This window comes from Cynocephalus volans, chromosome 8 (genome assembly GCF_027409185.1).
Source record: "Cynocephalus volans isolate mCynVol1 chromosome 8, mCynVol1.pri, whole genome shotgun sequence".
NCBI classification, from domain to species: Eukaryota; Metazoa; Chordata; class Mammalia; order Dermoptera; family Cynocephalidae; genus Cynocephalus; species Cynocephalus volans.
In genome coordinates, this window is record NC_084467.1 from 109,641,098 (window position 1) to 109,655,078 (window position 13,981).

At 42.5% G+C, this 13,981-nt stretch overlaps 1 protein-coding gene across 1 annotated transcript in view; it reads left to right on the forward strand.

Moving 5' to 3' along the window:
- Positions 1–8,937: 8,937 nt before the first annotated feature.
- Positions 8,938–13,981, forward strand: part of SNX27 (sorting nexin 27) — a 72,365-nt gene continuing 67,321 nt past the window's right edge. The window contains exon 1 of the mRNA XM_063105216.1: positions 8,938–9,425. Within this exon, the coding sequence (XP_062961286.1) occupies positions 9,115–9,425 (311 nt within the window). The 5' untranslated portion in view covers positions 8,938–9,114. The remainder of the gene's footprint in view (positions 9,426–13,981) is intronic.

Consider the following 13,981-nt stretch of genomic DNA (forward strand, 5'->3'; position numbering starts at 1 on the left):
TTTTAATTACAGAAGAAGATTACACATAAGGAGAAACTTTCTGATAGTGTCGTTAAGCTTGGGATGTGAGTTTAAGGGTTGATGGGTGGTCCACATTGAAAGTCTTTATAATCTATGGTATTTTCTGGAAAAGACTGCCTGGAGTGAGTAGGATATTATATACTTTTTTTTGGCAGCTGGCTAGCATGAGGAATAGGTTAAAAATGAATAGATGACCTCTGATTTAAAGTTTATGTAATGGAATTGGATAGACTTTTTTTTCAGCTCTGGGCACTGGACATGGGATGGAACTTTCATAGCTTCATGTGAAACGACCTGGCCCTGCATGAATGGGTATTGGGTTGGATACATGGTTGCATCCTCTCTGAACGGCTCCTCACTGCTTTGCCTCATTTGCAAACATCTGAGAGATCAGTAAATATTAGTATGTATGTGTTGTCAGTAAATAGACTTTTTGAGAGCTGCCAACACCCACTGGTGCTTTGTACTCGTGCTTCTCTCTGGCTCTGAGTCGTCCTCTCTGTCCCAAAGGCTCTTGGTGTGGATATGGGGAGAGCCAGCTGCATTGAAAGAGGACTGGAAGACAAAGGAAGAAAGATGCAGGTAAACTTCAAGGGTAAAGGTAAGTGGGTGTCGTGGTTGATTCCATTCTGTGCAGGGGACTCCTTGCAAGGCAGTTTTTTGGGGGGGAACTTCTTGACTTGCACTTCAGTCAAACCAACCTTGGGTCTGAGGAAAGAGGGGAGGATGGCACGAGACTGGGAAAGAAGTGATAGCTGAGGCTGGGAGGTGGTTATTATCACGCACAAATTAAAATGGACAAAAGTTCAACATTATGGTTATTAGAGAAAACCATGAATTTATACCATTTTAAAAATTTAGCACAATTCCTTCGCTCTATATCTTAAATAGCCTGTTTTATTTAAAAAAAATTTTTGTGTGTAGTAAAATATGGACAACATAAAATTCACCATTTGAGCCATTTTTAAGCACACAGTTCTGTGGCATTAAGTACACGCACCCTGTGTGCTGCCGTCACCGCCATCCGTCTCCAGAACTTTCTCGTCTTCTCCAGCTGAAGCTCTGTACCCGTGAAGCACTAATTCCCTATTCTCTCCTTTCCCCCAGCCCCTGGCAACCACCATTCTATTTTCTGTTTTTATGAATTTGACCACGAACCTCACATGAAAGGAATCATACAATATTTGTCCTTGTGTGATTGGCTTATTTCATTTAGCATAATGTCTTCAACGTTCATTCATGTTGTAGCATGTGCCTTGTTTTTCTTTATATAGTTTTTAATTAAACTATTTTGATAGGTGTGTCTTGCAAAATCTTATTTCTTGAAATATCTCCACATATAGATGAAGAAGGTATCATCATCTCTAGTTTATAGCTGGGGAAACCAAGTCGAAGAGAAGTGCATCAGGAACAATTAGCTGCTTGTCCAAATCCATTCTCCCCTATCTCCCCTCACTCCCATCCTTCTTTGTTTTTGCAGAGCCCTAATTTTTTTCTGATATTCTCTGGCAAGCTATGCACATGGGGATGGGTCTACTCTTAGCCCCAGGATTAACTTCCTTTTTAGCTTAAGTCAATCACGGTAATTTTGGTTCCTTTGCCAATGATTGGTTTAGTAGATTAGCATCCAATATACTTTAGGCCCATGAAACATGAGAGAACGCTGATGCAAGGCTACTGGGAAGGATTTCTTTCTTTCTTTTTTTTTTTTTTTGGCAGCTTGTTGGTCTAGGGAGTTGAACCCTTGAACTTGGTGTAATAAAACTGCACTCTGACCAACTGAGCTAACCAGCCAGACTTTTTTTTTTTTTTTTTTTTTTGGTTTCTTGCTTTTTAAAATACACACAAGAAGGAATTTCCTATTTTCTGCTTCTCAATATTGTGGCCATGTGTGTTGGTGATACCTGGAGCTCAGAAGCCACCTTGTTACCATAAGAAGAGTTAGCCAAGTGGCCCAGATGATACACTGAAGATGGCAGAGGGGAGAGATGAAAGGAATCTGGATCCTTTATGTGAACGAGCTGCTGAATTAACCAACTCTGGAACTTGCCACCTCTAATCTTACTACTTAAGTTGTGTCATAAACTTCCTTATTATTTAACACACTTTTGAATTTTCTGTATTTACAGCCAAAAGCATCCTAATGACGTGTTAAGGATTAAGGCTAAACAGGAACCAATACAGAGGACCCATACCCTTTTCTGTTGGGTGATGCTAACAACTCAGAAAACTCTTGGTCTTTTTGTTACAAGATCTCCCTACCTAATTGTATTATTTCTGAGCTGTTGGCTCTGGGAGGTTATTTCTAGGAAAAAAGACCCCCGGAAAATTGAGTCCGATTTTGAGAAAAAAAGGAGGGACACTGGAGAAAAATAGAGACAAAGCTAATAGAGTGACAGTTGCCTAGAGAGTTACAGCTGGAAGGATGGTGAAAAATTATATTTGGGAGTGGCCCTTTGAAACATGACAGGTGTGGTGAGAGGGAATGACAGAAAAAAGCCAACCAATGTGGTTGTAAAAGCCAGGGAACTTTTCTATCCAATGGGAAACCCAGCAAATCTCAGAGAGGTGGTGTGTGGCAAAATGGAAGACAAGAGCATGATATGAAGATGACCAAGTAAAGGGCTTTGAAACATTACAACTATAGGATTCTGATAGGGAACTAACATAATTATAATTACACACTAAGCTGACTTAAATGCTCACTGAAGTTAAACCTATGGTAGACTATACTAGTTATTCTTTATATCTACACAGCATACTTGTTTCTTATGCATGTGACCTGTGCATGTGACCCAGGTTTGGATTATCATAGTTCTTCAGGCAACTTGAATCGGTCCAAGTGGTGGGCACATGACTCAAGGAAAGACCAAAGTCCTTCCCTGGGAAACTATATACAGATGCTGAGAAAAATAAGGTGGTTTTTGCTGATAGACAAAAAGAAGTAAAGATGAGTAAAAATCAGAGGCAAACAAGAAGGGGAGAGGTAGCCCTGAGTTCTCTGTGTCAGACCCTAAGGCCTTGATTCCTGCTTTATGAGTTATCCCGGGGTGGCAGATTATATTTTCCAAAGGTGGCCACCATGATATATCCCACCCCACATACTCTCATCACAATGCAACATTGACATTCCTCCTTCCAAATAGTAGTGTCTATATCCCCTCCTCTCACACCTTTAGAACTTTGTGATCACTTGGATCAAAACAATATAGTGGAAGTGATGTTATGTGACTTCTGAGGTTAAGTCATAAAAGTGCCATGCATTACTGCTTTATTCTCTTGGCATATTTGCTCTTGGAACCTAGCCACAAGCTTGAAGCCAAGTAGTCACATAAAGAAGCCATGTGTGGGTCAGGCCAACAGCCCCAGCTGAAATCCCAGCCAACAGCCAGCCTCAACTACCAGACATAAGGCATTTCCAGATGATATCACACTCCAGCCATCAAGTCACCCTTAGCCATCCCCACTGTGTCCTCTCTGAATCCCTGACCCACAGAAACTATGTGCATAATAAAATGATGGTTTTATGCTACTGAGTTTTGGTGTGGTTTGTTATGCAGCTACAGTAAATTTGGAATACCCGGTGTCCTTCCTTAGCTATGTGAACTTCTTTGCTTAAGTTAGCTTGAACTGAGTTTCTGTCACTTGCAACTAAAGAAATCTTGACTAATAAGCCCTCTGGTCTCTAGGTATTATTCACACTCTGTGAATCACTTACTTGGTTTACCAGAAAAGTAATTTTATAGAAAGGTAGTGAAGAGGCGAGAAGAAAGAATTAGGGCAAGGGCCTAAAAAAAAAGGGGCCTCCTTTCTGTTTTTTTCAGCTCATGAACCCACAGGCAATGGTATGCCTCATTGCTTCCTTCAAGCCATTTAATTTTTCTTCTTAGGGTTGAGTTCTGGCCACTGATTTGCTGAGTGGCCTTTGATAAGTTGCTGTACCTTGCTGGGTCTGTTTCTTTTTATGGAAGATGATAGTGAAGGGAGCTATTTCTTTACCAGAAAATTGGCAGAATGGGGCTAGATGTGATATTTATTAGCATTATTAATACTAGGTATGTGCTAAGCATTATGTTAGGTGTTTTCTACATATTACTCATTTGATCCCCACTGCAGTCCTATGCAGCAGGTGTTACTAGCTACTTTTTGGTTCTTTCCTGGACTAACATTCTATAAATACTGGTTGAGTTCCTTTTCTGTGCCTCTCAAACATACACTGTCAGGGCACAAGTCACATGTGACCAGCTCCTTGTTTTCAAGAAGCTTGTGTTCAAATTGGAAAGGTAAAGCTAAACTAGATATTAATTTCTTATGGTTGAAACTGAGTGGTGCTAACCATAACTCCTATTGCGTTTATGGCTGGGCTGTGTTTCTTTGTGGAGCTCTGGATTCTCTTCCTAGCTCATGTGGTTGTTGACAGAATTTCTTGAGGGTGTAGGACTGAGGACCCCATTTTCTTGCTGTCAGCTGGGAGCTGCTCTCAGTTCCTAGAGGCTGCAGTTCCCTGCCATGTGGCCCTCTCTATAGGCAGTTCACATCATGGCAGCTTGCTTCCTCAAGGCCATCAGGGGAATCTCTTACTCTAGTCTGCTGAGAAGGAGTATTATAATAAGGTATCATAATCACGGGAGTGACACATCATTACCTTTGCCATATTTTATTGCCTAGGAGCAGTCACAGGTTCCACTCACACTCAAGGGGAGGGAATTACACAAGAGCATGACTCATTGGGGAATCACCTGAAGATGTATTTGCCTTAGGAATTTAGAAAAGAGAGATGTCAGAGTGAACTGGAGTCTTCATGGGAGCTTTATGGAGGAACTCCAGCTAGGGCTTGAAAGATGAGTAGAATTTAGACCAGCAAAGAGAGAAAGAGAAGAGGCAGAACTTCTAGGACCAAAAGACTATATGAGCAAAAGTGTGGAGGTGGGATTTTCACTTAAGTAATTCCTATAGAAAAAGGTAATGGAAACCTGCCCACTTGGCAGATCACAAGGGGTAGGAGGAACTTTTTCTTATTCAACCAAAAGGAACATAGTCAAAAAATTTGGGTTCAAGATTCAGTTCTGCTATTAACTAGGTGTGACTGGGGCCTTCTGGTTATCTAAGCCTAATGTCTTGTGAATATTTCTATCTACATTGTTGTTGTGAGGATGAAACTAGCTCTTGGATGGGAAGTGCTCTGCAAATGGTCCAGGTCCTATTTCCGAAGGCAGCTCCATCAACTTCTAAGACCCCATCTCTCTGGGTCTCCCAGCTCTCTGACACCTCTTCTATTGTGTCCCCTTCCTCTTCAAGTCTCTTAAATGGGGTGCGGGGGCATGAGGAGGCAGTGGCAGGCAAGGATAGATTCTCCTGGGTCTGGCCTTGGCACTTCTTTCTTCTCACTACATGCTCTCCCTTGGGGCTCTCATCCACCACTCAGAGCTGATGGCTCCCAAATTTATGTCCTGGCCCAAATGCTTTTCCTCAGTGTCAGACTTATGCATCTAAGCAATTGCTGGAAATTCCTCTTGGATCTCCCACAGGCCCCCAAATAAACTCATTACCTTCCCTGCAAATCTCTTCCTCTTCCTTTTCATGACTTGTCTTGGGGAATTGCACCACCAAGTCAGGAATCTGATGTCATTCCCGCCTCCCCCACATCGGCACATGAGATCCTAGTGGTCACCAAGTCCTTTTTCTCCTGGCATCCCCCTCCTTGTATACCATCACTGCCTTAGTTTGAATCTCATTAATTCTCACCTGAATCACCACACTTACTTCTTAACTGGTCTATTTCAATTCTTTTTTTTTTTTTTGCGTATGGCCAGTTCAGGGATCCAAACCCTTGACTTTGGTGTTACAACACTGCTCTCTAACCAACTGAGCTAACTGGCCTCCCTCAATTCATTCTTGATCCAGAAAGAGTGATCTTTCTGAAGCACAAGTTTGATAATACCTCTAACTCTTCTAAAAAGTATTCAAAGGCCCCTAAACACTTAGAAATGAAATTCAAACTCCTGGGCATGACATTTAATATCTGAAACCCTCCTGGATATGACTTGCCCACCTTCCTTGTCCACTTCCTACCCTGTCCCCTCTGCTCCAGTTCTACTGATCTGCTTGTTCTCACACTAAACTGTATTCTTTCAAATCTCTGTTTGAATATGCAGTTCCCTTGTCAGATATGCCCTTCTATCACTATGCTTTGCCATACTGACTCTTATCTAAAATCACTCTGCTTAGTGCTCTCATTTCATGAGTTGTCTTCTCTATCTCCTTACCTACCCTGTGGTTGAAGGCACCACCTATATGCACCCCTCAAAGCATGTACAGGCCTCTGTCACAGCTGTCATTATGCTATATTGTAATCATTCTTTCTTTTGCTATCTCTCCTGCCACATTGTGAGTTCTCACAAGCAGTAAGGTGCCTTATTTTATTTTATTTTGATGCTCTGTTTATCTTTTCTTCCAGTCTGATCCTTTCTAAATATTTCATTTATTTTTTGAATAGGCAACACAGTCATCTAACTGAAAATTCAGAAGTTACTAATAGGTATAAAGTGAAAAGTCTCCTTTCTACTCCTGTCCCCACTCCAGCTGTCCAGTCTCCCTCCACAGCAGCAATCAACATTATCGATTTCTTGTGAACACTTCTAGGGATATAAACATATTATTCCCCTTTTATACACCAATGGTATCACATTCTACAGACTGTGCTGCACCTTGTTTTCACTTAGCCAGTACAGTGTCCATGAGATAGAATGCTGTATCAGTGCATAAAGAGCTTCCTTCCTTGTTTACAGTGATTCAGTTTTCCATTGTGGATGTATCATAATTTAGGTTGTTTCCAATATTTTGTCAATACAAACAATACTGCAATGACTTAACAAAAATGTCGTTTCACGTGTGTGCAAGTGTAACAGTAGAATGAACTCCTACAAGTGGAACTGCCACACCAAGGAGTATGTGCATTTGTATGTGCATGTCCTATTGCCCTTCATGGAGTTTGTGGATATCATCTTATTTATCTCTGTATCCCTAGCCACCATTACAAGCCTAGAACAGAGTAGGCATTCAGTATATTTTTATCAAAAAATAAAAAAATAGCTTTTTAGCAGAGGTTCCTTTCTTTTTCCTTTCTCTGAAGGAGATAAGAGTGGATAAGTTCCTTCCCACCCAGTGCTCAGTTCAAACAAAACGATTCATGTTCAACGCAAGTGCCATTATTATTCTGGAGCAAAATTCCTATTCCAACTTTATTAATTTCCATATTTGTGTAACTAATCAAGATCCTTCTTCATTAGCTTGGTTGTAAAATAAGGTCACATTAATTTTTATGTTCTAATTATAATGACTTTGTGTCCTCATCCTGTATTTTGTAAGATCTCTTAATTCTTTTACAAGGTTTTTTCTCCCCTGAGCAATTCCTGGAAACACTTACATAGTTTATAAATTACTTTAGGGGGTTGCTTGTTGATTTTATAAGTCAAAGGCCTCTGTTTCTCCTAGATTCATTGCTTATTAGTTGTGTGACCTCTCCATGCCTGTTTATTCATCTGTAAAACAGAGGCTACTATAGGATTGTGAGGATTAAATGAGATTATAAATGTAAAGTGCTTAGAATAGTGTTTGGCACATAGTAATGCTGGGAGATAGTCTTTCATTGGTCTCATACTTCTACTCATCTTCCTGGGTATATCAAGAATGCAAGGTCCTGACTGCTGTTTACCAGGGTCATTTCTCTGGGTTGTGTTTATAGAGAGCAACCTTGAGGGATGAAGTAATGCCTCCCTCCAGGACAAAGAATAGGTTTGCTTACTGCTTCTTGTAAAATGGCAGGTTGCCCAGCCTCAGTGTTCCTCGGATGTAATATAAGTACATTAAGTGCACAGCATTCATTTGAGCCTTTCATTTCATCCCAGTGGGACTTGAGAGGCAAGAGGAAATTAACACAAACATGCTGAAGCTCATGTTACTTCTTTTGTCTCTGACCCAGGAATCTTGTGTCTTCTACAGCATCCATGAAAAAATATCAGACTAATTTATTACCCTATCAGTAAGGTAAAATCGAATGCCAGACTTGGGTAGTAATTGCTGAAGTAAACTATTTTCATTATTTTTGCTCTTTCTTTTCTTACTTGCCTTCACCAGGCACTCTGCACAATATCCGTAAGTTTGTGTTTTGGCAAGTCGCCAAAAAACACCAATTGCTGCCATATGTTAAGAACTCTACTGTGATGTTGGGGGAAACAAAATGAATCTGAAATAAAAGTAACTTCGAAATTATTGCTAAATTGAAATTATTACTTGGCCATTCCAATACCCAGTAATAAATTACTGAGACTGTAGTTACCTCTCTACATATGCCTTTTGTATAGCTGGGTCACAGTTTTCATGTAGTTGCAATACATGAAAAGAAAGTTGTGCAAAACTAACTGGGTCTTAGTTCCTGTTACTTAATAGCTGGGGAACTTTGGGCACTCTAAGGTTCAGTTTCCTAATATATGAAATAGGGAAACTGATTCGTAATTATGTTGTCACCAGGTTGTTGGGGCTATTAAATAAAAGAATGCACGTGAACACGTAAGTTACTGAGCAAATGAGTTGATATAATTTAAGATTGTGTTGAATCATAAACGTCAATTTATCCTATTATTATTTTTAGAGGTTATGAAAGGAAAGAGGAAAAAAACCTGCCCCGCGTCAACAGCTGAATCATCTTGCTACGCTCACAGATAGGTTAGACGCTCACCGCCAAGCAGGAGATGAAGAAACTCCTGAGAGCACAAAAGACAAACTACAACTCCCAGCAGGCCTTGCTCTCGAACTGCGTACTTTAACCTCCACTCGGGCCCTGGCCGAGCCCCCCCCCCGCCCCCACCGTCTAGAAACTACAATTCCCGGGAGGCCCCGCGGTGCCCAACCGTCCGCTTTCCCCCGCCCCCTGACTCCCCTTTATCCCCTCCAGCCCTCTGTGGCCGACTTGGTCCCGTTGCCGGTGGAGCGGGCGCGCGCGTCGGGGGTCGCACGGCTGCTGAGAAGGACGAGCGCGCGCTGGGAGCGAGTGGAGGCGTAGGGGGGCGGGGGTAGGGCTCGCTTGCTCTCAAGATGGCGGACGAGGACGGGGAAGGGATTCACCCCTCAGCCCCTCACAGGAACGGAGGCGGCGGCGGCGGGGGGGGTTCTGGATTCCATTGCGCCGGGAACGGCGGCGGGGGAGGCGGCGGCCCGCGGGTCGTGCGCATCGTCAAGTCCGAGTCCGGCTACGGCTTCAACGTGCGGGGCCAAGTGAGCGAGGGCGGGCAGCTGCGGAGCATCAACGGGGAGCTGTACGCGCCGCTGCAGCATGTGAGCGCCGTGCTGCCCGGGGGGGCGGCCGACCGGGCCGGGGTGCGCAAGGGGGACCGCATCCTGGAGGTGTGAGTATCGGGGTCGCCTACCCCTTTCCTTCCCTGCCCCCTCCCCCTGTCCCTGCATCTCCTCTCCTGTCACCCTCAGGCCGCACCTCCCCCACTCCCCCGGCCGGCCCTCAGGACCCCCGCCCCATTCAGGCGTCGGCTGCCTGGCACCTTCTTGTGGGTTGACCCTTCCTCGGCGCCCCCAATCCTCTGGTTTCTGCGACTCCCACCTTCCTCCGTGAAGTCTCCAGTTTATGTCCTTGCGCCCCTAGTGCTTTTACCCCTACCATCATTCCGTTGGCTTCTTTTCTGCCCCTTTGCCTTCCCCTTTGGCGTGCTGCTTTCTGCTCCTCACTGCCCCTCGCCTTCCTCATAACGAACCTCTTCTCCTTACTGACGGCGTCTCCTTTTCTGACCCAGCCGGTACCATGTCCTCCTCAAGTTCTCTAGCTTCAGTATCGTAGTTTCATGTTCTCCATCGCTCTCCTACCTCTGTGGACTGTCCCTTCTGCCCTCTAGACCAAGTAAGCAGGACCTGGGGTCCTACTTTTCCTCCGGAAAGCTCATCCCTCCCCACTCCACTCCTTTCCTCATTACCCTCTCCTTGTGGTTAAGCACCTCTGTATTTTTCCATCCTACCGTGTGACCCTTTCCTCCCCTCCTTTTTGTATTCATACTCCAAGAGTATGCCTCTTTTTCTGACCCATGCATGCCTTTGGGGGGAGGTCATGGTGTTTGACACTGTATTGTCTCTGCTCGGTAGTCTTCGTATTACACCCCGATTTTGAATCTAGTGTCTCCATCACCGCATCCCTCTGAGTGCATTCCTGTTCTGGCCCCCTGTCTTGCCTGCTACACATACTCGCACTTTTTAGTCTGGTTTATGGTAGGGCTCTCCTAGAACCTACTTTCCTCAAACCACAATCCCTTTTGGGTCTTTGACCTCTCCACTTTTTTAGGGCATGCCCGTCTCCATTCTCTCTCCTGCTCTATTCTCTTGTGACCCCATACTTGACTTTATCCTATTCTTTTTCTCCTTTAGGTTGCTTTCCCTTCCTTCTCGTTTTAAGGCGCCTTCTGCTGCTGCAACCCACCCTCTTTCCCCTGCTGCAGTCCCTCCCCCTTCATACTCCTTCATCCTTATTTCCCCATCACATCCCGTAAAGTTCTCGCAGGATGTTACCTTGTCTTGCAGTTTCTGGGCAGATTTCCACTACTATCCTAATCTAGGTGTTACATTTGTGTTTTTATACTTTGTTAAAATTCGTATAGTGATTCCTGGTTGACTTGTAGGTGGTATACGCTCTCGTTGTCTCTGGTCTCCTTAGCAGTTTTCAATTCTGTATTTCTGTCCATCTTACTGAATCAGTACTTTATATTATTTTTTCACACTTTTACTCTCTCCCTCCATACTGGGATTTGTCCACATGAAGTCTTTCTCGTTTTCTGTAAGTTTTATTTTAATTGTAATTTCCACAACCTTCAGTCTTTCCAATTGTAAAACAGTAGGTTCGCCCAAGGTTCTCAGAGGGGTAATATCTTGAAAGTCTGGCCTTACGGAGGAGTCCAACCTTCTTACTCATCTGGTGTCCCCTGCCCTTATCTTTAACATTCTTAATCTATGGTATCCACTTATTCTGTTTCCTCATCCCTTCCACCTCAAGAAAGAGTAGTTCACCAAGGTAAATGTTTGGAGATATGCCTTTCCTTTGCCCATTCTGTAAATAGATGCTTTCTTTTTTCATTAATATACTACATACTCTTTTCTAGTATTCTCTGGCAATATATTCTTAATCTTTTTGGGGGCGGGGCATTCATTCAGATATAGAATGCAGTAATGACCTTTTGATTTTTTGTACCTGGTCATCTAATTATTTTCTTTCTAGATAACTCAAAATTTGTGGCTGATGTTTCTTTCTGATAGAAGCTCATGAACTGTCATTTTCCTTTACCTTTGGAAGTTAACTTTGGATCCAGCTGTTTGTTTATTTTTAAATTTAAAACTAAAGTATTTAAAATTATAAATTTATCATAAAGTTCTAAATCATTTTCTTTTTACAGTATCTAAAGGAACTAAACTAAAATAATTCAGTAGGAAACTACAGCTAATGTGATCTACCTTTGCAAATATGTGTGTGTGTGTGTGTGTGTGTGTGTGTGTGTGTGTATGTGTGTATATATATGCACACCAACAAACATATTTGGTGGCCTCTTGCCTTTATTGTAGTTTCTGCACAGCTGTGAAGTAGGTAGTGGGAGAACTCAGATGATCTCCTAGGACAGGTAGAAGAACTTGCCTCAGGCTCAGGTTCCAGGTTAGGAACTTAGGAAGTCTTTTCCTTCTAGAGAAGACATTTCTTTTTGACACATCCTTGGTAGTGAATAGAGAACTTCATCCCTTTTAGTGGGCAGTGGAAATGAATAACCTTTGCCTAGAAGACCTTTCCCTGAAAGTTTGTGATGATTAGATGTCTTCCTGGCATTGGTTTCTCACCCTTCCAGCTGAATGTATTCTGGTTTCAAAATTCTTTGAAACTTCGGGTACTATATTGAAAGTAGTGATAGTTGTGACACAAAGCCAAGCTAGTTGGTAAGTTTTCTGAGACCTCAAATATACAGTTTTTTTTCTTTCTTCCAAAGTCTGCATCTTCTCCTTAGGTTTTCAAGTGAGAGGAGGAAATCAGCAACCAAATAGACTTCTTGAGGGTATCTGTGCCTGATACATGTTTTCATCTTGGTTAGAGTGATGCCAGTTTTCCTAAAGTATTCTTTAAGCAACACTCCTTAGAGCTTTTCTTTGTCTCTCACTCAAGTTCTTTAAGTTAACCTCTCTGTTGTCCCAGGAAAGCTTTGGATGTTGATGAGTGCCAGGTGGGGTCAGAGGTAGTGATAAGTGGATTATCACTATGTAGATGCAGTTTGTGTCAAGGCATGGGTGGATGTCTGGACCTTAATAATTGCTGTTTAACTAAGATTTTTCCCTACTTTAGACTCTTTCTCCTGTATACACATTGTTTTTATCCCAATTTTCATATATTGCCGTTGTTTAGACAGCTGATAGAGGTATGAAGGAACAGAGCAACTTTGAGATTTAAGGAGATATAAACTTGGACACCAAAGCATCAGTATCCTCACTGAATCTGGGAACAATTGTTAAACTAAAGTGGAGCCAGTATGGTTCAGTGTCCTTTGTCCTTTCAAAACTGACTAGATTCTAACTGGTTTGAGAAAGTCACGTTGCAGAACTTGGTACTGCAGTATGAATAAGCCTTCTGGGCTCTCTAAATTTTACTGCAGATAGAAAGTTTTCTTGACTTAGCAATGTTAGTCTCCACCTTATAATTTTTCCCAGTGTAACATACACTGTATTTTTTCTCTTTGATGTGTATGTACCTGGAGGCTAATGAGTGAAGGATACTTTCAACAAATAGAACCAAAATAGGTATGTGTTTGCCCTAATTATATAGTATATGAAATAACAATGACTTTGGTTTTTTTTTTAAAGAAAATGTAATTTTATTAATATTTTTACATTCTAGGATGTTGTTGCAGAGCAGTTGGGAGGGAGGGGGAGAGGGGAAAGGGGAAGGAAATGGGATGGAAGAAAGAGGAAGGAGAAGGGGCAAGATTGAGGTCTGTGCACCCCCCTCATGGGGGGGCTTCCAGCTGTGGCTTGATCATTGCTGGGCTGGGTGCAGATGTTAGGGGTTTGTGGCAAAAACCCTCACCCTCCACTGTCCCAACTGAGGAACCCAGGACCCTTCTTGCTTGTGGTGGTTGTCGCTGGCCTGGTTGCATGGGTCAGTGTGGGGGGAGGGTGCAGGGTGGGGCTGCCTCCCACCAACCCAGCTCTGGAGAGCCTGGGGCACTTCCTGCCGTGGCTCAGTGGTAACCGCTGGGCTGGCTGTGGGTGTCGGGCGGGGGTGTGTGTGTGTGTGGCTGGACTTCAGTTTAATTTCCTCAGGGTTAAAGTAATTCCAAGGGCTCTTGATTGATTTCTTGAGAAATGTCTTTGGGAGGGTTTTAGTGTGCAGTGGATATGGGACTGTCTGTATTTTTGAGGAATTATGTTTGTTGGCTTTTTGTTTCTTTTCTATTGGGGTAGTATGATCTTTAAGCATGGACCTCTAAGTTTGGCCTTTAAGCATTCAAAATCAAAATCATGATATAGTTATGCTTTTCTCCTTGATTAGCTACCAGATAATATACCCATCGATTTTCCCTTGTTAAATTTAAACCATAGACAAAACAAATTAAAGCTATATACATACCAATTTGTTTATTGAGAGTCATTTTTTTAACTTTATTTTGTGTGAAAGTTTGAAAGTCATTGGAATAAAAAGAGGTGCCACAAGAAGTATTTATACATGTTAAGTGTGAGTCATATAAAATTGACTGTGAAGTACGTTTTCAAGAGTTGCTTTCTCAATCGTAGCTGAATTCTATTTGGCTCAGATTTTCCAGGTACATTTTGGTAATAGTGTTTGAAATTATGGTTATTGATCAAAGGAAATTTTCATGGCAATGATTGTCAGGCTTTAGTGTGCATAAGAATCACTTGGGAATGCTTGTCAAAA